The following is a 22,491-nucleotide window of genomic DNA, read 5'->3' as shown; positions in this document are numbered from 1 at the left end:
TGATCTTGTTGACCGCCGACAATCAACACGTGAGCGATAAACCGTCTTGAATTCCCCTGTTGAAGAGCGCGCTTCCAGAAAGCTTCCTCCTTGCGCGGTAAATGGCGACTGGAATTCCCGTTGGAGAAACTCTGTGACCCTTGCATTTGCCGCTCCCCAACTCTGCGCCAACCCCCGCATCATTGCCCTGATGGCCGTCGCGCATAAACAAGACCCGATTGTGCTGGTGATTGATTTCCACCATGCACGGTGAGTCCTCCAGGCTATCTAATTGCCTAGCTCCGTTCCCAGACAAAAGAAATTTCAAAAAAGACTCGAGTGATACTAACATATGTCCGCGCAATCTTCAGGGGCCCGGAAATTGAACACTGCATCGGCGATGAGGGGACGAACCCGGCCACCGACAATGACTGGTCATTGCTACCCTTCATGGCACTTTCTGATGGCGCGCATCTGTATGGAACCCCTACGATAAGATATATCCAGCACAAGGACCGGGACTTCGGCCTTTTGGCTGTGAATCAAGTCTCACCCTCTTTCCCCCCAAGTAGCCCCGCAATTTCACTTTGCGTCATTGGACGGCTGTAACTGATACTTTGGCCTATCGCCTACCTTAGATCGACCGAGGAGTTCTCATACTTCACACTGCGCCGGAAAGAAACACCTGAAGTACCGGCGACGTCCCTCTTCGGCATTGCTTGCTCGCGCCAACTCGATGCCAAGCTCCTGATTAATCGCCATCCTGATGTGACGCGCTCGACCGTGCAGAAGGCCGTTGTGGTGGTAACGGATAGTCCGCAGAGAGTTGGACAACTGCGGGAGAAGCTCTCTGTGGTGACCTCGGCGTGGTTTGCGCAGCGGTATGTTGGATGGCCCCGTGAGGACTTCCATGATACGACGGGGTCCTGGAAGGTGCAAGCTTGCTGATATCTGTTTGAATATGCAGTGACTTTGCAGATATTGATATTCTGAAGGTAAGAATAAGCTGAAAACCCGGAATATCGAACCACAGACTGAAAGACGGTGCAGAAATTCCGAGAGGGCTTGGTTATTAGTTTATCCAATGATTCTTCAAAAGATCAAAACTTAGGTGAATATCCCAACTATCATCTGCTACGAAATGCGCTGACTTGATTTAAGGCCTTTCTCTGCGAGAGATGATTCATGAATTCAAATACCAGACTCTAGTGCTCTTTAAGGGACTATTATTGCAGCCGAAGGTAGTCATATTTGCGTTATATTGTGTACTCCATGATATACTGACCTCCGCAGATGCTATTTTTTGGTACTCGATGTGAACGTCTATGCATGATCCAATTTTCGCTTATCTCCTTGATACCTGGCTTGATCAATAGCCTGCAAGATTGTGCAGACCCGGCATTTGACAGCTATACACAAAGTGTCGAGAAGCCAACCTCACTGAAGACAAGTGACCGCAGCTCTTGTAGGTCAAATCTCTAATATTACTGTGAACGGTGCACTAAGTATGTTAGTATTGGCCTATATGGGTTTACCACTGCAGATTTTTGGCAAGGTAATTATATACACATTCTCTCGCGCCGAATCCGATGTCCTAACTCTCTTCTCAGGGAAGTATGTTTGGGCCATATACCCCCCCTCCAGCAACTGGATTTGCTGGCCGATGATGGTACAAAGTCGTATGTTGTGGGATCAACAAATTCCTTGCTCCTTCAACAAAAAGATCGCTATAGCGACATTTTAATCAACGTGAGTGCACACCTTCAAAATAAGTGGTTTGAAAAGACTAACCGTGGTTCTTTGACATCAGCTTGACGAGGACAGCATCAATATCTCGTCACTGCCCCTCCAAAGGGCTTTAGCACTATCTGTGGCCGACAGACGCTGGATTGACGTTCTCACTCAGATCGTTAATGAAACCTGGGATGATGCTCATCCATCCCGTCCAAAGACGCTGGGCTTCATGGGATCGGAGGAATTTATTCGACTCCAATTTGAAGAGTACCTGCTCGCCTTGCTATCTAGTATGAAATATCACGAAGAGCTCGTATCGCATACTTCGGGTGATTCGCCACACCGAAGCCGAGCCCAGCTGCAGAACTTCAATATTGAAGGCGATCCTGCTCTTGACTTCAATGCAGAGTTTCTGGCACAATGGCAGAAAACTTCTAACTATGCCCTCTTCTCGAGACTTACCTCCGACGCACTCCTGTTCTCAATCACTGAGCCACGCCACCCAAGTGCTGGCGGGCTGACCATGGAGGATATTCAGCGCCGTCTATCTCAGCAGGTAGCCGATCTCCACCTTGATGAACGAGTGCGCGAAGGCCGCGAGGCACTCGGCCGCCAACTTGCTACAGGACAAAAGAAAGTCAGCGCCGCATTCAATACCTTCTGGTCGGATATCGAGTCTATGCGTGAAGCCCAAAGAAGGCGTAACGAGGAGAAAGCCGCTCAATCACAGCGCAACTCCATCGATACCTCGCTTTCCCCACCCCCAACTTCACAGGCATCTCCCTCGGAGTCCTCCGGAGGCTGGGGACTCCCCGTTCGCCAGAGACCTCCCATCGACGTCTCCCAAGCGCAGGCCTCAGTCAGCGTCGCCAGCCAAAAAGCAAGCGCATACTTCAGCTCGTGGGGCTCGTGGGCCAGCGAAAAGCGTAAGGAATGGCAGGAAAAACGCAGCTCATCCCCGAGTCCAAACCCCAACACAATCACCACACCCACAACGACCGCTCAATCTCCTCCTACCCCGGTTCTACCGATCGTGACCGAAGCCGAGTCGGACCGTGGTCGTCGTCGCTCCATGCAGCAACATCGCTCCACCCCCAGCGAAGATGCTTCAGATGGTCTCAGCCGTAGCAACAGCCGCCGAAAGCGATGGAGTAATATCCTCCTTCGTCGCGAGAGCGGCGAATTCAAGCTTGACGATACCCCCGAAGCAACTGATCCGCCTTTTCCTAGATCCCCCTTGTCTCAGGGCTTCCCGGCCTATGAGCCGCAGGACTCAGATGTCATCTTCCACAATGAGAACAATAAACCCGAAGCGCCTGCCGACGACGGTTTCAGCGCTGTGCCTCTCACGCCCGAGGAAGGACTCCGAGTTAATCTGAAACCGGATGAGAACACACAGAAACCTGCGGACGAAGATCTTACCCCTCTACCTGCTAAAGTAGAGAAGTGATCAATCTCATGACGACCTTTAAAATAGTATTGTGTTTCGTGCTCCGTCTACTATTCCGTCTCTTTCCCAATCCCAGATACTTGGCATTACATTCCAGCGGCATACCCTTCTCATTTGACTTGATCTACCTTGTCTATATTTGTTTTACTTCTGTCTTCTTTCTTCAGTCTTTTCATTGTGTAAATTATACCCCGGTCGGAAATTGCTGGGATCTGTTCAGGTTGGTACCTTGATGTGTGTGCATGTGAGGTTGGACATAGATAATAGTATTTGTTGCATTGCATTCTGCATGGATCACTGGATCATTACCTTACTTCCAAGGTTCTAAGCTTCTCACCTAAATACATGTAGATGTTTATCTTGAAATTCAGGATTATCATTGATCTGTCGTCTCAACGCTATGATGAAAGATGGACCATAAAATAAGATAAAACAGACAATGCGTCGATCTTGCTCCATAGCTCCCAAAAATATCTTAAGCAAAACCCAAGCCCATTCCAGGTGTTGCTTAGCCCTACGTTCTAGACATAGAAACAAGAACGAATATCGGCAGAGAAAGGGGTCATGAGCTAGACAGGCGAGAAAAAAAGGGGAAGCTAGGTAAATGCGAGGGAATTTGGGTAGAGGGAATGATGGGTGAGGTGATTAAGCAATGTAGGAAACTTCGTCTCCCTCTAAACGTTCGATGTAGTCCTTTTCCATCAGGGCCTCGATGTTCTTCTTGATGTCCGGGACCTTGGGTGGGAAACGTGATTTGACCTGCTGGATGACTTCCTGTACAAGCTGGACGTGCTTCATCTTCTTCCGAGATTTCATGACGCGGACGATGGCAGACTGTGGGAGGTTAGTAAAGAACGAAGGGTACTGATAAAGAAATGACATACCTGGAGCAACAGCTTCCGATCCTCCTCGATCGTCTTGTGGGTGTCGTCGGATTCTACCTTTTGTTCCGACTTAATCTGAATATTGAGGTTGACCTTGACCTTCTTGTTTTTGAAATTGTAGTTCAGGTTGTAGGTGGTTGTTGGCTCAGGCTTGGCACCATCGGGGCCAGCCAGAAGCACCTTCGCCTTCAGGAAAATAGCAAGGTTGGGGTCGAGAATCTCAGGCGCGAGAGTAGTGGCCTTTTGGATATCGGAGTACGAAAGCGTATCGGTCTCGTTGAATAGCAGCAGAATACCCATCTGGAAAGTGGATACCTGGAATGTATAAGGAACCTTGGCGTTTTTGATGTAGTTGGCCTTGACCTCGCCCTTGCACAGCTGCCAGAGCCATGTCAGCTTACGACCGTTGTGCTTATCGAAATAGAACTTCTGAAACCGCTCGGCAGACTTGGTAACCTCTGGAGGCGCAGAGAAGGCGGTGTTTGGAGGGTTCAGAGGCCACATGCCAGTTCCAAGGACCTGGAAATGTGCGTCCACCATTCTCCTGCGGTCATCATCATCCAAAACCTTTTCTTGGTAGACTTTGTAATTGGCATTAAGATCCTTGGAAATCTGAATGTCCTGGAACATGCGCTGCAACTTATTGGTATATTCAAATCCACATGCTTCTTTCAGCTTGCTGATCATGCTGGTCTCCGCATCATCAGATACCGAGCTGACATGCACGAGACGCTTCGCCAACATTTTTGAGTAGAATTTTTGGAAGACATCCTTGTCCTCAATGTACTTGAAGACAGTCATAATTTGGACAAGCATCTCTTCGAGCTCGGACTCCTCGGCAGCTTTGGAGCCCTTCTTGAGCAACGAATCCGTGTACTTGGCCAGCAATTCAGGTGATTTGGTGGTAGTCGACTTGCAGATACGGTTACGATTGACGAACTCCCGACAGGCGTTATCCAGGGAACGAACGAACTCGGACTCGCCATTAAAGGCTTCATCCACAAGATTCTGATACCGCGTGTGAACTTGAAGCAGAGCATCAACGTACAGTTTAGGCTCAAAGTTTTCGCCTTCCGAAGCGACCTTCTCGATCGCAGCCAAACCAGCCTTTCTCACGTGTTTTTCAAACGTGGAACGCAATGGGTCCAAACCCTCTTTGATGCGCGACAGGAGGCGATACATGCGAGCAAGATCATCCTGGCGTTCATTATCAAGTAGAATCTGGAACTCGTCGCGGAGCAGAGTGGAATGGGCAGTGACAAGGACATCCAGACATGTTTCAGTGAGGCTTTTAGTCACATCCGAGTGTAGATAGAGACCGACGCGGGCCTTCTCCTCCTCGAGGCGAGCCTCAGCCTTCTTCATGTATTCCACAACGCTGTTCTCTGCCACAAACTGCCGTGACTCGTTTTCGTAGTACTTTCTTGTCGCGTCAATGAACGGCCGTTGGAAGTAGTGTCGGTAGACCTCGAGGGTGGACTTTTTGCTATCGTTTTCGTCAAGACCCAACGACACAAATGAATCGACGATGCTCTTGATCTGTGATTGTTCAATTGTTTCGCCGTTTCGCTGCTTTTCAATCAAATTTAGAACTGCGTCCATCACTTTCGCATGCAAGTTTTCGAAGAAGTCGTCCTTCCACTTGACAAGGTGTAAGGTGTATACATCGTACACGTTCTTTTTCCCCTCGTCGATCTCTCGCTTGACCCAGTGTCGATTGAGGTAGCTGAAAAGATGGTTAACATATTTGGCGGCGGTCGTGTATCGAGTCCATTCGCGGATGTAGAACGCCAGGAGGGCTTCTTCGGAGTGCGCTAGCGATTTCTCGTGTACTTCACTGAGATGGCGTGAGAGGTATTCGCCCAATAATTTGTAGAGTTCCTCGCCCAGTAGGTGAGCTGATTAAATGAATGAGACATTAGCACCATTTGAACAATTTCCTGGACCAGACATCCTGTAAGCCTGTAGGAAGAGAGACGTACCACCACGGTGAGCCTGCAGACCTTGGTTGCTGGCAACGGCTTTCTGTGATGTGCAAAAGTTGTGAACGGCCCTAAGCGACATGTAAGTAGGTATTAGGACAAAGAGAGGTCGAGAAAAGGACGAACGTGTAAAGAGCCATGTACTATGAAGTAGTCAGCATATGGTAATCGAGGTTCTAGTAGCAAACAAGAGACCTTCACTCACATGTTTCATGTCAACGCCTTCCTCCAACTTGTGCATCACACTGTTGATACCGGACTCCAAGAATGACCAACTAAGCCATAGTTAGCGCCTGAAGATTTGACCTCATTTCTCACAAAAAATCCCTCACTCACGTTTCGTCCAGGTCATCCTTGTGAGGCGCCTGTGGCATTGTCGGCGGCATGGTGTCAAGGGGCGGGATCGAGCAAGGAATTTGAAGGGAGCGGGCTTGATCTGATTTATGGTTATAAACGGTCAGTACGGAGCTCCAAAATCCCCAGGCGCCCAAAGAACTATAAACCAGAACACATACAGGACGGTCACCCCTCAGAGACCAAAGATAGCGCCACGAGTGACGAGTGACGTCGTGAAATTCCCGGGCACAAGATGGGTTTGTGGTGAAGGGAAAAGGTATCCAACCCCGATAATTTAGAGATAAAGGCGGCTAAAAGAAGGCCACACAGGACTCGAAAGCAAGCAAGAGAGAAAGACGGGTTCAGACGATCAGGCAGAAGGTGTGGCGGCGAGAGTGGATGAGGCTGAGAGGACGAGCATCCCCACGGTTGTTTGAGGAAGGCGGTCAAAGGAGGTCCACTATTCAGTGAGTTGAGTACATACATGCGTCATATTCAGAATCTCGGTACACAACACAACATTGAAAGCTACGAGAGTTGCTTTAAAGATTTGCGACAAATATATTTGAGGCCCCAGAAAATTCGAAATCTTCCTTTACGGTCCTTGGGACTCCCGAAGAAGCAGGAGTACGATAAGGTAGTCCATGGTTGGTATAGATAAAACAAGCACATGAACAGGGTATGCACGACTTTAGAAGCTATGTACGGATGATTATGTAGTCTCGGTCTCTCATATGACTGATCGCCAGATCATGCCATGGGTATCCCAATGTATCAATCCACCACAAACCGTTGATATACCAAAGTGTCTTTAACGCCACACCCGCCGAGCTTGAGCGGCGCCTCCAGGCGGTAGGCGTCCTCAAGCCTCGGTGGGCGTATACAGTGTACAGTGAGACCCATTTTCACTCACTACCCACGAGGTCCTCAGCATCGTTGCTGGGCGTGCGCGACTGTGCTTCAGAGGCGAGGGAAACCGGAAAGATCCCAGCCAGTCGTGCAGTGCGGGGATCTGATCATTGTGCCTGGGGGAGTCGGAAATTGATTGTTGGCTGACGAGGGAGAGTAGCTGTTCCAAATGATTGGTTCCTACCCACATGACAAGCAGTGGGATGTGTTTTATGGGCAAGCCGGAGAAGAGGGCAAAGTCCCAAGGCATTCAATATGTGGCGCGGTCCAATTGAGATCCGCTCTCCAGAGACGATGACCCTACCTTGAACATATAGCTCAAGCTCTGCACCGAACCACTGCTCGTTGGTATGACTGAAATATGCTACGCTCGCTCTGATCGTATACCTACTAACCTTGGAAAGCAGGTACAGAGCGTATATTCGGAAGATAGTCATTATACATAATTCTTTTGGTTTAGCTGCGAGTGAAGGCATTTCAATGTTTCACTCTCTCAACAAGTCTGTGCAAATGTCAGCTAGTTCCAAAGGACCTGTTGTTTGTAGCGCTTACCTTAGAACGCTGATTGCAAACGTCATCAGCCAGGCGACCAGGGCGACCAGCAGCACAGACGCAAGGGCCTTTTGTCGCACGCAGATTTGATCATTACGAGGTTCAACTAGTTGATTGATCTCTGCCTCAGTGCACGCACCGGTCAACTCGGACAATGAATTGAATGCCAAGCTGAGATTGGCCGAATCAAACACAATGAAAAACAGATCCAGCAGGATAAGACGTGCTTTAGCTGAGGGAGATCGCAGGCCCAGAGGTTTTGCCGTATACTCATCGAAGGTGATATAAACAAGATATACCAGAGCAACTGCATCGACAATGATTGCCATTAGTGCGGACGCACCTTGGCGTTCATGCGCCTTGTCGGCCAAGTGTTGAATTGTTCCACCCAATGCCAAGGCAGCAAGCGAGAAGCACCAGACAGTCAATCGCAACATGAGCGGAGCGATCGGACTCCTTAAGAAGAAGTTGTGGCAGCGCTTGAACCAGATTTCTCGACGGCGAGTACTGTTGTGCAAGGGATACTCTGGGCTATCTCCTTCCAGCAAATTGCCTCGCCATGGCTCCATGTAATTTCCCAAATTATCATTCATCCATTCCGGAGATACCTCTTTGTACTCGTCGCCATATTCTCGAGGATACTGTATGCTGCGGGAGAATGTTTTCCACCGAGACTCACGACGTGGGGAGGTCGGCACGCCGTCTTCGAGTTGACCCTCCTGAGAATATTCGGGTCTGGAGGTAGGGTGCGGAGCATGATTATGTTGGGCGACAAGCGCATCATTGGGTTGAGAGGGTAGTAGGTGATCTGTCGCGGTAGCTTCTTCCTCATCTTCCCGACTGACTTCCTCGACCGACCGGATCCAGGCTAGAAAGAAAATACTTGTTAGTGAACAAGTAGGAATAGTCCTAGAAATCAGTATTCATGATCGTACCAGGCAGAGTACGCAGATCAGCATTCTGAAATCGAGCAAGTTCCTCGGCTGTTTGAGTATTGGGAGTATGCGTCGCTGCGGCTGGGGAGTTCGAAGTACTGCGGAGATTGCTGGCATGCGTATCTATAGCAAGATGCGTTGGATCCATGTTTGACGTGCCATTCGCATTGATTATCTCGGACGCCTTCTCATTGAAGACTGGGGCCTCGGCTTTCGAGCTATGCACATCCATGACTGACGACAAAAGGCTGGGCACTCGGAGATGGACGGAAGATGATTACTTCAAAGTCCACATAACCTCTCTAGAGGCGAGTCCAGGGCAAGTGCTCGCCAATTGCCAAAGAAACGAGTAAGCTAATAATGCGAGGGGTCGGGGGCTAAGAAAGAATAAACACAAGGTTGGAAGGCGGATTGTTGATCAGGGCCAAGAAGCGACCGAGGAAAACGAGTTCGCGCGCGTAATGACGTCTCCCCCTGCTTAATTTCCTCCGAGATCCTGTCCCACATCAGCTCACTTTACAAGCTTCATCGCATAAAATATTCGAGGAATGCGCCTGATATCTCCTGGCTACAATATCTCCCTTTTATCTCTCTCTTTGCGATAATCTCTTATTTGTGAAATTCCACCCCCTCCTTTCGCACCATGCGTCTCTTTTTGATCCCCATCTCGACACGCCGGGCGTTAATATACTCTCGACCGCTACGTAAAGATATTCCGAAGGAGCTTTCAATACTCGATCGCGTGACCAGCAAGGCAGCTCAAACGTGGGCAAAATGGGAAGAAGCTGATGGGGGCTGGAAGAAGCGCCTGGTGACTTGGGGCAATACGGTTCAGCAACGGATTCCATTTGAAGAATGGGGACTCAAGAGTATTCCGTCACTCAAATCCCAGAAGCGAACCGATGAGGCACACGGAACCAAGAAAATCGACGTGCTGTACCCAGGAAACTCATTGCGTTTGGAGAAACTGCCCGCTCTGTTGCGGACCATAGCCACAGAACGGCAGGAATTCCACCGGAAGAAGATGCGATGGAGTTTGGGGATTGCCCCGTTCACAGCGCCTCTCGGCCTGATTCCAATGTATGTTGCTCCAATGTTGCTTTCCTCTCAATCTATCAAGCGTGCTGACTTCCTGCAGCGTCCCAAATATTCCTTTCTTCTATCTAGCATACAGGGGTTGGTCCCATTGGCGAGGTGAGCACTTATTCTGTCTGTTTTTATTTGCGAGATACTAACCTATGGCCACGTGCTAGCATTGAATGGTTCGCAACACCTGGAATTCCTGGTGGAGAAGAATCTCCTCAATCCTATTTCCCTTCCCGAATTGGAGCGACTATATGCCAAGCGTGCATCATACGCCCTTGATGATACCCCGATTGATACCCCTGCAATTGAGATGGTCGAGGACATCGAGCAGAGTGACGAGAGAGTTCTCCTGAAGATGCCCGATGCCAAGAAGCTTGCAACGATCTTGGATGCGCCTGAGCTTGCTCTAGAGGCTGAGCGAGCCATCGTCCAAGTGAGCGCACAGCTCAAAGCGCATGCAGAGGAAGCGAAAGCGAAAGCACAAGCCAGCTCCGATGAGAAAAAGAACGATGAGAAAAAGAACTTATAAACGGGAATGAGCACATGATTTGCCATTAGATAGAAAACCCCACTTCATCTGGTCGACTTAATACTCAATGTACTATAGTTTATACAAACCGAAATTACAATAGATTACCTGCTTACAGAGTCAGTAAACTCTAGTAAATCCCTCGATTAGCCATTCCAGTTAGTTATTTAGTTAACTACATATTTGTTAGTTAAGTAGCCCGGACTCTGCTTATCTAATCTTCTCGAAGACCCCTAAGCTTCGGTCTTATGTCCATCGTCACTTCAGGATGACGCCGCATTTCACTATATCTGATAGCCCCGCTCGGATTATGCACCTTAATATATACACATTTGGTCAATTATAGTACCCAGTATGAGATCCACTCCTATTGGACGCCGCTCGCACCGGAAGTCTAGAGCCGGCTGTCTCGCTTGCAAAAGAAGGAAGGTCAAGGTAAAGCCCTGCAATCCATTGCATGTTAGAAAAAGCACTAAATAGAATACTTGAAGTGCGACGAGGCAAAGCCTACTTGTGGGAACTGTGAAAGACATGGTGTGCCATGCTCCTTCACAGCTACACCCGACCCTGTTCGGTTAGAGCACGAAGCCGCAAGCCCAGCCATTCCAGCCAGGCACAGCACAGGAACTGCCAGCCCAAGTATTGGGCCTCCAGCTCCACAAGCTCCATTAAATACAAGTCTGCCAGTTTTTGATATGGAACTATTGCACCATTATATGGTCTCAACATGTTACACATTAAGCCGAATCCCCTCCATCCAGGCAATTTATCGGGACGAAGTGCCTCGAGTAGGATTCACCATGCCGGCCGTCTTACACGCCATGTTAGCTGTAGCTGCTTTACACCTCGCTCGGTCCGACCCTTCTCGCCGGGATAGCTGTATCGCACAAGCACACATGCATCACCAAACAGCGGTCCAATCCGTGACGCCAAATATCCCCTTTCTAGCCTCCGACAATGGAGTCGGACTGTTTCTCTTCTCCTCGTTAACTTGCATTTCTGCTTGTGCCAGCGTTCCCTCAGAGAGAAGCTTCCTTGTCTTATTCGAGCAAGGCCGTCTTGCTAACTGGGTTCTTCTGTTCCGGGGCACAAGGACTGTTATTGAATACAGTAGGCATGACTTCAATAAGGGGAAATTGGGCCCGATCTTTATGAATGGGGCCCAGACGGCGGCTGCGCGGGATCCGCAGACGTTTGAACAGGGGAAGATGTATACTTGGGAATTGAAACAGATGATTGGTCATGAGTTCATGCAAGATCAGCGGTTACGTGGGATTTATGAGGAGACGTTAGATGCGCTCAGCAGGACTTTGGGTGTTGTTATGAAACCGGGCGAGGGGCCGAGGCTTCAAACTGCAGATGTATTTGCGTGGTTATTAGAAGCCTCGGATGAGTATTTGGAGTTACTTGCGAAAGAGGAGCCTGTTGCGCTGATTATCTTTGGGTATTTCTGCGTCGCATTGCGTCAAATTGAATGGATGTGGTGGATGGAAGGATTGAGTGGTCGGCTCATGTCGCAGCTGTATTCTGTTATTGATGAGAAATACCGAGGGTGGCTAAGATGGCCGCAAGAACAGATATGCTGGGCTCCTGGATCTATATGAAGATACCGGAAATAACGATATGAAAACATGTAACAATATTAATACTCTTTTATTAGATATGGGGTATACGACGGGCCTATTTCGGAGGCTTGGATCGAGCTCTCAGCTGCGCTCCAAACGACTGGAATAAAACAGGAATCGGGGATATGCCTAGCGCAATGAATGCCAGCAGACTGTTGCCCCAACCCAAACCCAGCTTGTCATATAGCTTCAATCCACAAAGAGGGAGAAGACCACCTGCCAGGCTCCGTAGAACAGTACAAGCTGCAATGGCACTGGCCGCATGCTGCGTGAATGCATCGACCAGATAAGTCTGAATACCCATCAATGTAAGAATCATACCATAACCTGTCACAGCGGTTCCGATCTCGGGAACAATCCAATGAACATGCTTATCGGTTGACCATCCGTAGATAAATAACCCAGCAGGAATACTCAGTGATCCAGGAAGAGCAATATACCAAGGCAGCCGGTCTTCTGGCTGTGTGGTCTCCTTTCGTTGAATTCGCAGCTTGATCTCACGATCACTGAGGATACCAGCGTATAACAATCCGAGTAACATGCCGACACCACTGCCTAGGAAGGAGAGACCACTCGAACCAGATGAGAAACCATATTGCCCTTCAAAAACCTCAGTGAACGTGGTAAAAAGAATGTATAAAAGGCCATAGAGAACAGCAATGTAGATACACATTGACGACACGATTGGCGAGAGCAGCAACATTCTCGTCGGACGAACGAGACTCTGCATGAATCTTTGTTTCGCGGGGATCCCATCATCCAAACGAGATCTATAGCCCGTGTTCCCAGTCTCCTTTCGTACCCGCGCTGCTTTCCGTTCCAGGAGCGTAGGACCATGTGTTTCAGGGACGATAAAAAAGAAGACAATCGACGCGACACCACCCTAGAATCAGAAGACCATCAGAGAATTGAAAGAACGCCGAAATGCATAATACGTACCACAATAGCCAGAACCCAAAATACCCATCGCCAACTCGTAGCCTCAACCAAGTATCCACCAACAACCGGACCAACAATAGGACCAAAAAGCGGTCCCAAAGACCAAAGAGCCATAGCTTTACCTCGACTCTCCATAGGCATTATATCAGCAATTGTACCACTTCCTATAGTCGTCGGCGCAACACCAGCAACACCATCCAGGAATCGGAAGATTATTAGCGATGCCAGGCTTGGAGACAGTGCGCTGGCAATGTTGAAAATCAGGAAGAGCACATTGCATGCGTTGTAGACGACGAGACGGCCACTATACTCGCTCAACGGAGCAACGATAAGAGGACCGAATGCGAAACCGAGGATATAGACGGAAACAACGAAGGTTGCGAGGAGACTTGAGCTGGTATTGAAATCAGCCATTACCTCGGGTACCCCAGGTGCAAACATGGATGAGGCGAGGGGACTAGGAATCCGTGGTGTCAGTGTGAAGCTCGTTCTTTGGATCGGATGAGCAGTGCAGGACTCACGTCAAGAAAGTAATGAAAGATACCGCTCCAACAATAGTCCATCTGCGCGCTAAGCCCCAGTTCATTGGATTAGCCGGATCTTGATCGACAGGCTCGTCCCAGAATACGTCCAGCCCTTCTGTTTCCACATTTTCCCTCTGTTTACTCTCTGGACCATCTTGGTCAAGCGTAGGGTGTGAGAGCTGCGATTCTTGAGAAACATTGTCAGGCGACATTATTCCGGAGCTTTCTTCGAGATTTAGTCTTGGTCGCAGACAGTTTCATGATTTTGAAGGCCAGAACGCGTATTGGCAGCTTGTCTGTTTTATATTATGGGAAACAATGCTGTGCTCGGAGATTCGAGTCTCCGGAGACCATTTTATGAATTGTGAATAGAAAGGCGTCAAGTGTCACCTGTTTCAAATGAGCCTGTAGCGTCACCGCAACATACTGGCTAAGGGAAAACATCGTATTCGGATTTGGGGACTTCTCATTGGTTTGGTGCAAGTGGGCCTCAAGGGTCTATGCTGATGTGGGGAGGAGGGTTAACCAATCATGTAATACTTACCCATAGCCGAAGTATCTATACACAGCTTTCCACACGACGACGCATAATACGTCAGGTACTGCTACCGGTTTATTCTAGGCGAAAATTTAGGTTTTCTAGTGTACAGAAAAGTTTGAGATCTGCAACATGAAATGGCTTAGGACAAAAGTAAGGAGATGTATACCAAGATGGCAACATTTTATTCACCAGTTAAAAGGCAGTTACAGAATGTCTCGTGTTAGAGGATAGAGATTGGTTGAAAGGAAAATTAACTTGCGACTTCTGGCAAAAACAATGTGATTATTTGTTAGAATAAAGCGTCTGAATACATAAGACACGTAATTTCCTTTATGAAGGGCTGCGGCGGATTTCCTCGAGCCTGGTAAGGCTCCTATAGTCCCTTTTATCGTTGACTGCTTCACACTCCTCAGGAAGATACCAAACCGCCCAAGCGCCCAATACCATGATCATTTGGTAGCCATCGAAAGCGTAGGATGGCCATTCATTTTCACTGAGAAAGGCAATTCCACCAGCCATAGTCAAGCACATAACATTGCGCCCAAACCCAATAATGCTGGTCGAAAGACCAAACAGCTGATTCCACATTTTCCAATTCTTCAGTGATTCCACGCTGGTCTCTGTTGGCTGACGACGGAGTCGAATAGTCATGCAAACATTTTCTGCAAATACAAAGCCCCAGAACAGTATTTGGATAACGTAAATACCGATTGTGATCTTGCTTCCTAGGCTGATCGTTGTGATTGAGGTGGATGAGACGATCAAAATGCCTCCGACAGCTTGAATGATGACCAAAATTGTATTGAGGCTCAAATAGAGAGGTTTCTGCCATCGGACTGGAACTAGGCAATATTGCTCGGCTTCCAAAGCTCGAGCAAAATCTGTCTGTATCATGTTGACGGATAGCATAATTAGAGTCGGCCCCAGTAGCAGAAGAACCGACTGAATCCCATATGCAACGCGATTACAGACATCTTGCGTCGAGAAAAGACGAGCGGTATAGCCAGATAGCTGGGCTAGATGGTGGTAAGACATTTGACATCAAAGGATGCTGTGAATCAATTACTTACCGAAGGCACCGAGAACAAGAAATATGCCGGACCAGGTCCTCGTCTGGATCATGCGGAAGCAATGAATAGCTGCCAGGCCAGAGAAAGCGATGACTGCAACAACAGCAAGTGCTATGCTTGGAGTGTACACATACAACTCGCATTTTGTTGAAGCCATTCTGAGATGAATTCGTCACAGTTGAGGATTGATACACTTAAGATGATTGTAGAGGAATGAGATGCTCTAAAATGTGTCCATGAAGATACTTTATAGGATGTAGATTTAGGCTGCTAGAATAAGAAACAATGATCAGCATGAATTAGTTATTTTGAGGCGTGCTAGGGAAAGTTTCTGTTCAACGAAATTTTCAAACGTCGCCCACCCTGTGGATTTTATGGGTGCCTACTGTATCAGAATGGTTTAGCCATGCACTAGGTACCATGGATATCAGACTTAGCTTAACTTTCAAATACTCTAAAGCTTCTACTATCTTTTATTGGGCTGGCTTGGTAAGGGCAGTATAGAGAGTGGATCTAGTAAGCTCGACATCGGGTTCGTACTCGGGTTCGGGTTCGCCATCGGACTCGGCTTGTAACAAGCTTGGAATCAGAACTTAAACTTAAAGCTTCTTTGACTCCAAAATATGATCCGAAAAGCGGGGCTGTGTCCCTGGAATATTGTCGCCTTTTCTATTCTTATACTCTGCAGCTTTTTTGAGATGACTGTTGCCTTTCTCCCCGCTTCGACAACTTGAAATAAGACTACGGACTCTGGATAAGGGTATATAAAACCCTACATTCAAGACCTCGATCAACAATGATTAACGGAAGTCTATTGGGCTTACTGACATAATGCTGCAAAACATGAGTGTGTTTCTTGATGCAAGATCTTGCTTAGCAACTGCAGTCTCCACGGTATTTCCAAACAATCAAGAAAGCAAAGTGTCTTCTAACAATGACAGGCAATCATCTACCTTATCACCAAGGTCATCTACAATGTCTATTTTCACCCACTAAGTCGGTTCCCTGGTCCAAAGTCTCATGCGATTTCCCGTATTCCGTACTTTCGCCGCGCGATCAACGGTACTCTTCCCTTTGATATGCTTGATCTACACAAGCGCTACGGAGATATCGTCCGCATTGCGCCAGACGAGCTGGCCTTCTCTCATCCTGATGCATGGAAAGACATAATGGGCCACAAGAACGGAGAACCAGAAATGACAAAAGCCAATTGGTTCTACCGCCCTCTCGATGAGCCGTTGCATATTGTCAATGAGGACAATGAGGAGCATAAACGATTGCGCCGACAGATGGCTCATGGTTTCTCTGAGAAGAGTATGCGGGATCAGGAACCGATGATCCGAAAATACGTTGATAAATTACTTCAAAGATTGCATGAGAACTGTGAAAAGGGCAGTGTGATCATTTCCGATTGGTATAATTTTACAACATTTGACATCATTGGTGACCTCGCCTTTGGAGAGTCTTTCGGCTGCCTTGAGGGCTGCAACTATGATGCGTGGATAAAAGGCATTTTTGAAGGTGCACACTTAGGCTCGATATTGCAGGCTTTGTCGTTTGTTCCATCACTGAAAAGTCTTCTTTTGTCTTTGGTTCCGAAGTCCATGCAGGAGGCTCATCAGAGACATAAAGTCATGACGAAGGAGAAAATGCTTCGTCGAATTGCTGTCACCGAGGAACGTCCAGACCTGATTGAAGGACTCTTGAAAAAGAAAGATGAATTGGTAAGTCAATGACAGATCACATTACCTGAGGAATGATCTAACTGAGATAGAATCTCGGTGTGGACAAACTCGTTTCAAATGCCGAGATCTTGATCATCGGAGGTTCAGAAACAACCGCATCCTTACTGAGTGGTGTCACATATCTGTTGCTACAGAACCCCGAGGCTCATCAAATCTTGAAAGACGAAGTCCGATCAGCATTCCATAGCGAGGAAGATATCACTTTGCTTAGTGTCAATCAACTTTCCTACATGCTAGCCTGCCTCGACGAAGCAATGCGCATGTATCCTCCCATCGCCAATGGGCTACCCCGTGTTTGTCCAAAGGGAGGATCTCAGGTTTTGGGAATATTTATCCCAGAGAACGTATGTGTATCATTTTGGGGCTCTGGTCTTCTAAACTATGCTGATGTTGACTCGCAGACCAATCTCTCTATTCATCAATGGGCACTATACCGCCGTGAAGAGTATTTCAAAGATCCTAATTCATTCCACCCAGAACGTTTCCTTGGGTATCCAGAGTTCATTAATGATCGACGAGATGTCTTTCAGCCATTTCATATTGGACCGAGAAATTGCCTTGGAAGAAAGTCAGTCATCTTTCTGCCGCATTTTGGCGCGTTTACTGATATTTTATTAGCCTTGCTTATAGTGAAATGCGGTTGATCCTTGCTCTTATCATTTTCAATTTTGACATGAGAATCGCAGATGAAAGTTGTGACTGGATTAAACAAAGGAATTTCCTTATGTGGGAGAAAGGCCCTTTGAAGGTCTACTTGACGCCAAGAGCGAGTGAATCATAATGAAGGTTGTGGAATGTCCTTTCACGTCTGCAAGCCCTGTACACATAACAGAGGCCGGGAACAGAAGAAAATCAGCGTCTTCGCTGGTGAAAGCAGAAAGAGTATCGATCAAAAGATATCAGGCCTTAGATCCATTCTTATAGGCCTTGGAACGCAACGTAAATGAAATGAGCCGCGATCATAAAATCTGGCAATGTAAGCGAGATAGGTCTTGGATCCATTTTTGTCGGCCTTGAACGCAAACGAGACCTGCCCTTGCGGCGGAAGTAATCAATGTCCTTCTATAGCTGTTTGATTCTGTCGGGGAAGCGTTCGATCTCTTTCTGATCGTTGAATGAATCGGTAGAATGACCGCCAGAGGTCTTGATGGAAAATTGAACGGTGGCAAAAGGGGCGATTAAATCGTTGGCCTCATCTTCATTCTGGCTTCGATAATATCGCCGAGCGTGAACCCAAGAGGCAGGCACTGCATTGACCCGAATTGCCATTCTCCGATAATCAACTCAAGTTCCCAGCAGCGGCGAAGGGTTCGCCACTGGCTCATCTCGGCTTTGAAATGTGCAAGCTGGGTGTTGATGGTGGCTGATTTATATTTAAGAAGAGTGAGACAGTCTTCCATCCTGTTAATTTTGCGTTTGAATCAATCGGCGAATCAAACGAACCTCTTATCAACCTTTGTGCCATTGACGTTGACCAAATCGTAGTAAGTGGCTGTTGAGCTGCCGAGTACCAACGTGGTCTCAAATGCTGAATCATTCGCGATAGATTGTGGAAGGATTGAAGGACTGAATGGTTTTCTCGTTGGCATTCCCTGGAACGCTTGTTTCATCCTTTCTCTCCAAAACGCTATAAATAAGCGGTTGTCCCGGCTGCTTGCCTGCCATGCTTTGCTTCGCCATAGCTAGAAATCTTTGCTTGAGATTCAAATTCAATTTGAAGCTCTCAAAATCGGATTTTCAGGTGCCGAAATAGCTTAATCTCAACCGTATTATCCGGCCACTCATATGCATGAATTTTCCGATAGCAGCATGGTCTGCAGTGAATTTTTGGTTCTGAAAAGGGAACCATGAGTCATGACTGATAAAGGGCACCACCTCAGGGCGCATATAGCTCCAGAACAAAGAAAACACTTTGACATATCTTCTGGTGAGCTGGTGGGCGTAGATGACGGTCGAAAATAAAAAAGTCCTCAAAAATTATGAGAAGGTCGTTCGTGGCATCCACTGAGTTTGATACTCCGAGCAATGTAGTCTGTCGCTTCTTGTCATGTCCCGAGAAGTATGCTAGGCCTAGCCCTGCCGATTCGTACAGTGAGGCAAGCCCTTGCATCACCATCGTTTGGGATTCAGCCAAAAGTGAACATCAGAGTGTAGGTTGAAGTTGACTCCAAACCAGCCACCTCTGAGGCAACTAAGGGGCGCTTTGGATGTCCAGGTGGTGGCCTCTTGGAGCCCTGAACAGTTCTTCAATAGCTGTGTGGCGTTGAGTTTTTCTCAGGGACAAATCAGAATATCCGGATTCCATATGCAAGGGGGTAACGAGCGTTGTCTCTGTGTATTGATTAGGTGATAGTGGGGTCTCTTGGGCTGAAATCATGGTGAACCGGCTCACCAGAAGCAGAGCGCACCATACTATTGCCGGTGTGATATCCCTAAGTGAGAGAGTGAAGAAGGAAGTGAAAGAAGGAAAAACAGAAAGGAAGAATTAATAAATTTATAGTTTTTCTAGAAGGCTGTGAATTGAGCCAGGCGACTTTCCTCAAGTCCTGTATAAAGATGAATGGGTTGGAAGTATGTGAATGAAGTCACCCTCATTTGAGGGCTTGAGACAAGCTTGATTTGAATCTTTCGACGGGCTAAAGTTTCCAGAACTTGCAACATGAATATCTCACGTTCCCCAATTTCCAATAGAAACTGCCCTCTTTGCCCAGAAGTGACACATGACTCATGAGTATGTCGCTTCATTTGAAAGGTGCGCTTGGGAATACGACTCCTTGATTGAAATGGCGTGTCACGAAAGCTCAATGCCATCACCAACAGGACAAGAACGATTCCGAATTCCCATGGGCTCGAGTATCTCTCTAGACGGAAGTGTTCAAAGATCTTTCCGACATGTCAAATATGGATTACATAAACTTGGGGTACTTTTGTCAAAACTTCACTTGTAAGCGTAATACTCTGCCCAACTGGCTACAACCTACGCCATCCGGTCCAAAGTGGAGACTAGAGAACACCAAATCGAGACGTGCATATGATTAGTTTAAATATGAATCCTATCGGCTTTGAATACTTGTTATCATCTAATCATGATAACCCCCCCTTTTCCAGCCGTTTGCGGTACGCGCACCCCACAACGGGATATGCCAAGACAACCTGGGTTTAGGAAATATTAATCCCTGTCAGAGATCTTGTTGCCTGTCCCAGCAAAAGATTTTACATTATCCGATCGCATGCATCGTAGGTGCAGATACGTAGTTGACCTGGGTAAGAGCCTGGGAATAGAAACGGACACAGCGCATAGGACACGAATGAGACACGTCGAAAGGCTTTCCGACCCAAACGCAATTGAAAAAAAAAAAAAAAAAAAAAAAACCCCCGTAAAGACCAAGAAAGAATGAAGAGAAAAGAAGCGAAGGTTGGGTACAGGTGCGGGAGCGTCACATAGCCAACCAAGTCTAGGCAGAAGTACCGCCCCACCCCAAATTGTCCCCAAACCTCCCCTGATTCTGTCGTTTCATCCTCCCCTACTAGTATTTCCCTACTCCCCGCCCCCATCGCTGGTCGTTTGGGCTCACCATTTTCTCTCATTCCAACCCTTCCTTTTCCCCCTTTATCTCACTACGCCCTTCATGTGGTCTTTATTATCCCTGAACACCATACCACTACCGGGTCAAATCCACCAACTCTCCCGGGCACAAAGCCCGTCGTGAGCGTGTTTCTGGGCAACGCCCTCAGAAACAGAAAATCTATCTGCAAAGAAATCAGAAAAGGGACATTGAAGAAGGGTACCCCTCCCCCGCGTCATGTGGCTCTACCGGGGCGCGCAGAGTGCCGTCTTTTACTATGCCACTTGTACCCCTTGTGCTATGAGCATTGACCGCCGCAAACGCAAGAACGATGCCGCCCGAACACAACGCAAGCAGCAAAAATATGACCTCGAAGTCGTCACCGATCAACCCCGTCCTTTCCCTCAGCCGACCCCATTCAGTACCAATGAAGGCTGGCGGGAGGAAATTGCCCTGGGTCCAGGACCTCCAACTCGCCGAGGTGGCAATCGAAACCCACAGCGGACGAACAGCTGGAACACCGATCAAAGTTCGCAACTGAAAGATAAGAGTGGCAGTCTGATGCATCCGATCGGCGAGCGGTGGAACCGAATGCGATACCAACGCGAGGACGAACCACTTTGGGGCCAGGAACAGGAAGTACGCGGATCATCCATTGGGTTTTCAGGCAGTGGCCGTGCAGATCGTGAGCCTAAGTATTACGCTGCTCGTGCCCCGCCCGTCAACGAGCTCCATCCCCCGATTGTGAGCGGTCCGATTAGCCGTGCCGACACTCGATGGATGCTCCAACCACCACCAAGCGCGAGGGTCATGGAAGGCAAAGCAAGCTTTGCCAATTCACCTCGCGACAGTGTAGGCGGTTTACCTAGCGACCGTTTATCCCGGGTCGTCCAACTCGGTCCCCACCGGAACGAAATAGTTGCGGAACAGTTCAGTAATGACGGTGCCGTCGACACGGATTGTATTCATCAGAACTTGCCGCGACGGCCATCTGTAAGCCGCGTGCGCGAACGCTCCAATAGTTTCTCGCGTGAAGACTTCGAGTTTTCACGACACTCTCGATCCGATTCTATGTTCTCTCTGGCCCACAGCGACGATCTATCCCCCAGCTCTTCCTGGAAATATCCTGACACCCCTGAGACAAGGCGGGCTTCCAAATCCATCGACGAAAGCGACAAAGCCCTGCACCGTCCGCAAATATCTAAAACCCTTTCGACCTTGCAACGACCCGATAATAAACACAAGGTCCATCTTCTCCACCTCGAGATCAATGATGAGATCCATGATGAGGTCGGTCTCGGCCAACTAGAACGCATTCGCCCGTGGCGCTGGAGCATGGATATCTAACGGCCTTTCATCCCATTCTACTCCTCAAACATACAATCCTCGAAATCGTCAACCTCATCAATCTCTATCGATCCGAATTCTTTCCCTCCAGTTTTCTCCTTTGGCTACCAGGCGTTCCGAGCAAAAAGAACAGCGAGCGTTTACTTTTGTCCATTTTCGCCAATTCAGCAAGCCCATTCCTACTCATCCTCCCTGGCTTGAACAAATGCGTGGCTGGCCCAGCACATGCCACAGAACGGAACGCTAAGGATCCAAATCCAATCACAGACCTCCCAGCACCGCATGATGACGCAGGGCAGCAAGTCATTCTTTCTCTTCTCCCTTCCAATTCGTCCTATTCTTGAACCCGTCGATCATTGCCTATTACAATTTCTACTTTCATAACACTATCCCTAGACACCTTTTTACCTCTTGTACCATAATCACTACATCCATTCGAGTTACATACATGGCGTATACATAGCATGATGGCTATTTGATTTCAATCCGTGTTGAAATTAGTTCTATAATTAGATTTGTAGCTGGGTGTTGTAGTAGAGGGCACATTCTTTTGGACAACAGTTCGAGGAAAAAGTGGAAGCCCGGATAGACCCGCTTACTGAGTTTAACATACCGCTTCCAAGTTCAGCTCGCCGCGGTACCTACATAGCAGCTCTACACCGTAGAAGTGGCGTTACTAGAGGTGGAGCCATCAATGCCGATCAGATCTATTGGAATCGACAATCGTCTAAGATACTAGTTGAAGATTAGTAGATTGG

At 48.0% G+C, this 22,491-nt stretch overlaps 10 protein-coding genes across 10 annotated transcripts; 5 read left to right on the top strand and 5 right to left on the bottom strand.

Annotated features, from left to right (window-relative positions):
• Window positions 1-190: 190 nt before the first annotated feature.
• Window positions 191-3,163, top strand: N7484_002184 (uncharacterized protein; the record flags this gene model as incomplete). Its single annotated transcript, XM_057112604.1, has 9 exons — window positions 191-249; window positions 351-455; window positions 618-860; window positions 947-974; window positions 1,030-1,090; window positions 1,141-1,220; window positions 1,273-1,448; window positions 1,494-1,728; window positions 1,790-3,163. The coding sequence occupies 9 exons, from the start codon at window positions 191-193 to the stop codon at window positions 3,161-3,163; spliced, it is 2,361 nt and encodes a 786-aa protein (XP_056977341.1).
• A 641-nt stretch (window positions 3,164-3,804) lies between these two features.
• culA (cullin culA) lies at window positions 3,805-6,415 on the bottom strand (the record flags this gene model as incomplete). Its single annotated transcript, XM_057112603.1, has 6 exons — window positions 3,805-3,997; window positions 4,048-5,945; window positions 6,030-6,100; window positions 6,156-6,172; window positions 6,235-6,304; window positions 6,366-6,415. 6 exons carry the CDS (start codon window positions 6,413-6,415, stop codon window positions 3,809-3,811), a joined length of 2,295 nt encoding a protein of 764 aa, XP_056977340.1. The 3' UTR covers window positions 3,805-3,808.
• Window positions 6,416-7,751: 1,336 nt separating this feature from the next.
• Window positions 7,752-8,993, bottom strand: N7484_002182 (phospholipase D regulator; the record flags this gene model as incomplete). Its single annotated transcript, XM_057112602.1, has 3 exons — window positions 7,752-7,776; window positions 7,827-8,694; window positions 8,762-8,993. 3 exons carry the CDS (start codon window positions 8,991-8,993, stop codon window positions 7,752-7,754), a joined length of 1,125 nt encoding a protein of 374 aa, XP_056977339.1.
• A 411-nt stretch (window positions 8,994-9,404) lies between these two features.
• Window positions 9,405-10,376, top strand: N7484_002181 (mitochondrial K+-H+ exchange-related family protein; the record flags this gene model as incomplete). Its single annotated transcript, XM_057112601.1, has 3 exons — window positions 9,405-9,841; window positions 9,900-9,955; window positions 10,015-10,376. The coding sequence occupies 3 exons, from the start codon at window positions 9,405-9,407 to the stop codon at window positions 10,374-10,376; spliced, it is 855 nt and encodes a 284-aa protein (XP_056977338.1).
• Window positions 10,377-10,730: 354 nt separating this feature from the next.
• N7484_002180 (Zn(II)2Cys6 transcription factor domain-containing protein) lies at window positions 10,731-11,980 on the top strand (the record flags this gene model as incomplete). The annotated part of the gene is made up of 2 exons (XM_057112600.1): window positions 10,731-10,835; window positions 10,868-11,980. The coding sequence occupies 2 exons, from the start codon at window positions 10,731-10,733 to the stop codon at window positions 11,978-11,980; spliced, it is 1,218 nt and encodes a 405-aa protein (XP_056977337.1).
• Window positions 11,981-12,056: 76 nt separating this feature from the next.
• On the bottom strand, window positions 12,057-13,676 carry N7484_002179 (MFS transporter; the record flags this gene model as incomplete). The annotated part of the gene is made up of 3 exons (XM_057112599.1): window positions 12,057-12,884; window positions 12,941-13,397; window positions 13,462-13,676. The coding sequence occupies 3 exons, from the start codon at window positions 13,674-13,676 to the stop codon at window positions 12,057-12,059; spliced, it is 1,500 nt and encodes a 499-aa protein (XP_056977336.1).
• A 659-nt stretch (window positions 13,677-14,335) lies between these two features.
• N7484_002178 (uncharacterized protein) lies at window positions 14,336-15,232 on the bottom strand (the record flags this gene model as incomplete). Its single annotated transcript, XM_057112598.1, has 2 exons — window positions 14,336-15,021; window positions 15,076-15,232. 2 exons carry the CDS (start codon window positions 15,230-15,232, stop codon window positions 14,336-14,338), a joined length of 843 nt encoding a protein of 280 aa, XP_056977335.1.
• Window positions 15,233-15,918: 686 nt separating this feature from the next.
• N7484_002177 (cytochrome P450) lies at window positions 15,919-17,601 on the top strand (the record flags this gene model as incomplete). The annotated part of the gene is made up of 5 exons (XM_057112597.1): window positions 15,919-15,969; window positions 16,017-16,799; window positions 16,850-17,164; window positions 17,222-17,388; window positions 17,439-17,601. The coding sequence occupies 5 exons, from the start codon at window positions 15,919-15,921 to the stop codon at window positions 17,599-17,601; spliced, it is 1,479 nt and encodes a 492-aa protein (XP_056977334.1).
• Window positions 17,602-17,882: 281 nt separating this feature from the next.
• N7484_002176 (uncharacterized protein) lies at window positions 17,883-18,089 on the bottom strand (the record flags this gene model as incomplete). Its single annotated transcript, XM_057112596.1, has 1 exon — window positions 17,883-18,089. The coding sequence occupies one exon, from the start codon at window positions 18,087-18,089 to the stop codon at window positions 17,883-17,885; it is 207 nt and encodes a 68-aa protein (XP_056977333.1).
• A 2,534-nt stretch (window positions 18,090-20,623) lies between these two features.
• N7484_002175 (uncharacterized protein) lies at window positions 20,624-21,733 on the top strand (the record flags this gene model as incomplete). The annotated part of the gene is made up of 1 exon (XM_057112595.1): window positions 20,624-21,733. One exon carries the CDS (start codon window positions 20,624-20,626, stop codon window positions 21,731-21,733), a length of 1,110 nt encoding a protein of 369 aa, XP_056977332.1.
• Between the last annotated feature and the right edge of the window lie 758 nt (window positions 21,734-22,491).

Source organism: Penicillium longicatenatum (genome assembly GCF_028827895.1).
Source record: "Penicillium longicatenatum strain IBT 33135 chromosome Unknown contig_1_segment0_segment0, whole genome shotgun sequence".
Classification (NCBI taxonomy): domain Eukaryota; kingdom Fungi; phylum Ascomycota; class Eurotiomycetes; order Eurotiales; family Aspergillaceae; genus Penicillium; species Penicillium longicatenatum.
This window is presented reverse-complemented; position numbering and strand designations above follow the sequence as displayed.